Source organism: Pinus tabuliformis, chromosome 4_2 (genome assembly GCF_031772625.1).
Source record: "Pinus tabuliformis cultivar Carrire ecotype Pingquan chromosome 4_2, CPIR1, whole genome shotgun sequence".
NCBI classification, from domain to species: domain Eukaryota; kingdom Viridiplantae; phylum Streptophyta; class Pinopsida; order Pinales; family Pinaceae; genus Pinus; species Pinus tabuliformis.
Genome location: NC_142304.1, coordinates 807,469,684 through 807,470,714, shown reverse-complemented (window position 1 = coordinate 807,470,714; position 1,031 = coordinate 807,469,684). Strand labels below are relative to the sequence as shown.

The following is a 1,031-nucleotide window of genomic DNA, read 5'->3' as shown; positions in this document are numbered from 1 at the left end:
ACAGAAAGGAAAGAAAAATTATATCCTCTACATCTCTGGTTTTCACGCTCTCAGAATAAAAGTGAATATCTCTATTAATATAAAATGGATATAACATTATGATAAAACAATATTCAGCAATAAACCCACATTAAACAGTACACACCATCCAATAATTACCACAAGCTACGGCTGCCATTATTAGAAGGCAAAGAGGTGCAGGCGCCCAATTTAAACGAAGTCGTCTGAGCCATGCAACGCTGCACGCACGACAACGATTGCACACCCGACCGCAACTGCGATATTGATCATCTGCGTATACCCGGTCAGCATGAGCACCGGGGTCGTGAGCACGGCCAACCAGGTGAGCCACGACCCGTTCACGATCTCGGCCGTCTCTCTTTGTGATAAGTACAAGAAGTACCAGGCGACGAACGCCGCTAGAAGCAGGAGCAACGACAAGATCTCCCGGAGGAGTGTGCAGAGTACGAGGGACAGCAGAACGAGGGCGTAGTCCATGCAGAAGTAGACGAAGTGCCGGTACACACGGGCCGACACCTGGGCGACGGACCGTCGCCAAGAGAAGGAGTTGGTGTCCAACAACTTTGAGCCACGCTTCTTCGAATCTGAGATGGAGGTGTTTTCCACAGGTTGTGCCATGAGAGCAGATGAACCCATACACAGAACCCGAAACAAATCTAGATATTTCATGCCACTAAAGTGTTTGCATTAATTAGGAAAGGGGTCACTTTTCTTAGCGTGGAGGTTAAGGCATTAAAGCTGAGATTAAGTTTCTTGAGATGGTATATATCTTTTCCTGTAAATGTATTCTCACAAGTTCGGAGATGCTTTTCCTTTGGAAAAAGTTAAAGTAAAAAATATTAATCCAAACTTATGACATTAAAAATGAGTAAATCGTTCTTGGGATTATATTCAATACAAACTTGAATACTCAATCTATACATATAATATTCTTTTTAAACGATTATAATTCAATTTTCATATATTTATAATAAATATATATTATTCAATCTATATATATATATATATTA

The 1,031-nt window shown here is 40.8% G+C and overlaps 1 protein-coding gene across 1 annotated transcript; it reads right to left on the bottom strand.

The window, feature by feature from the left end:
* Nucleotides 1–210: 210 nt before the first annotated feature.
* On the bottom strand, nucleotides 211–657 carry LOC149172147 (PRA1 family protein D-like). Its single transcript, XM_089426213.1, has one exon. It carries the CDS (start codon nucleotides 655–657, stop codon nucleotides 211–213), a length of 447 nt encoding a protein of 148 aa, XP_089282339.1.
* Between the last annotated feature and the right edge of the window lie 374 nt (nucleotides 658–1,031).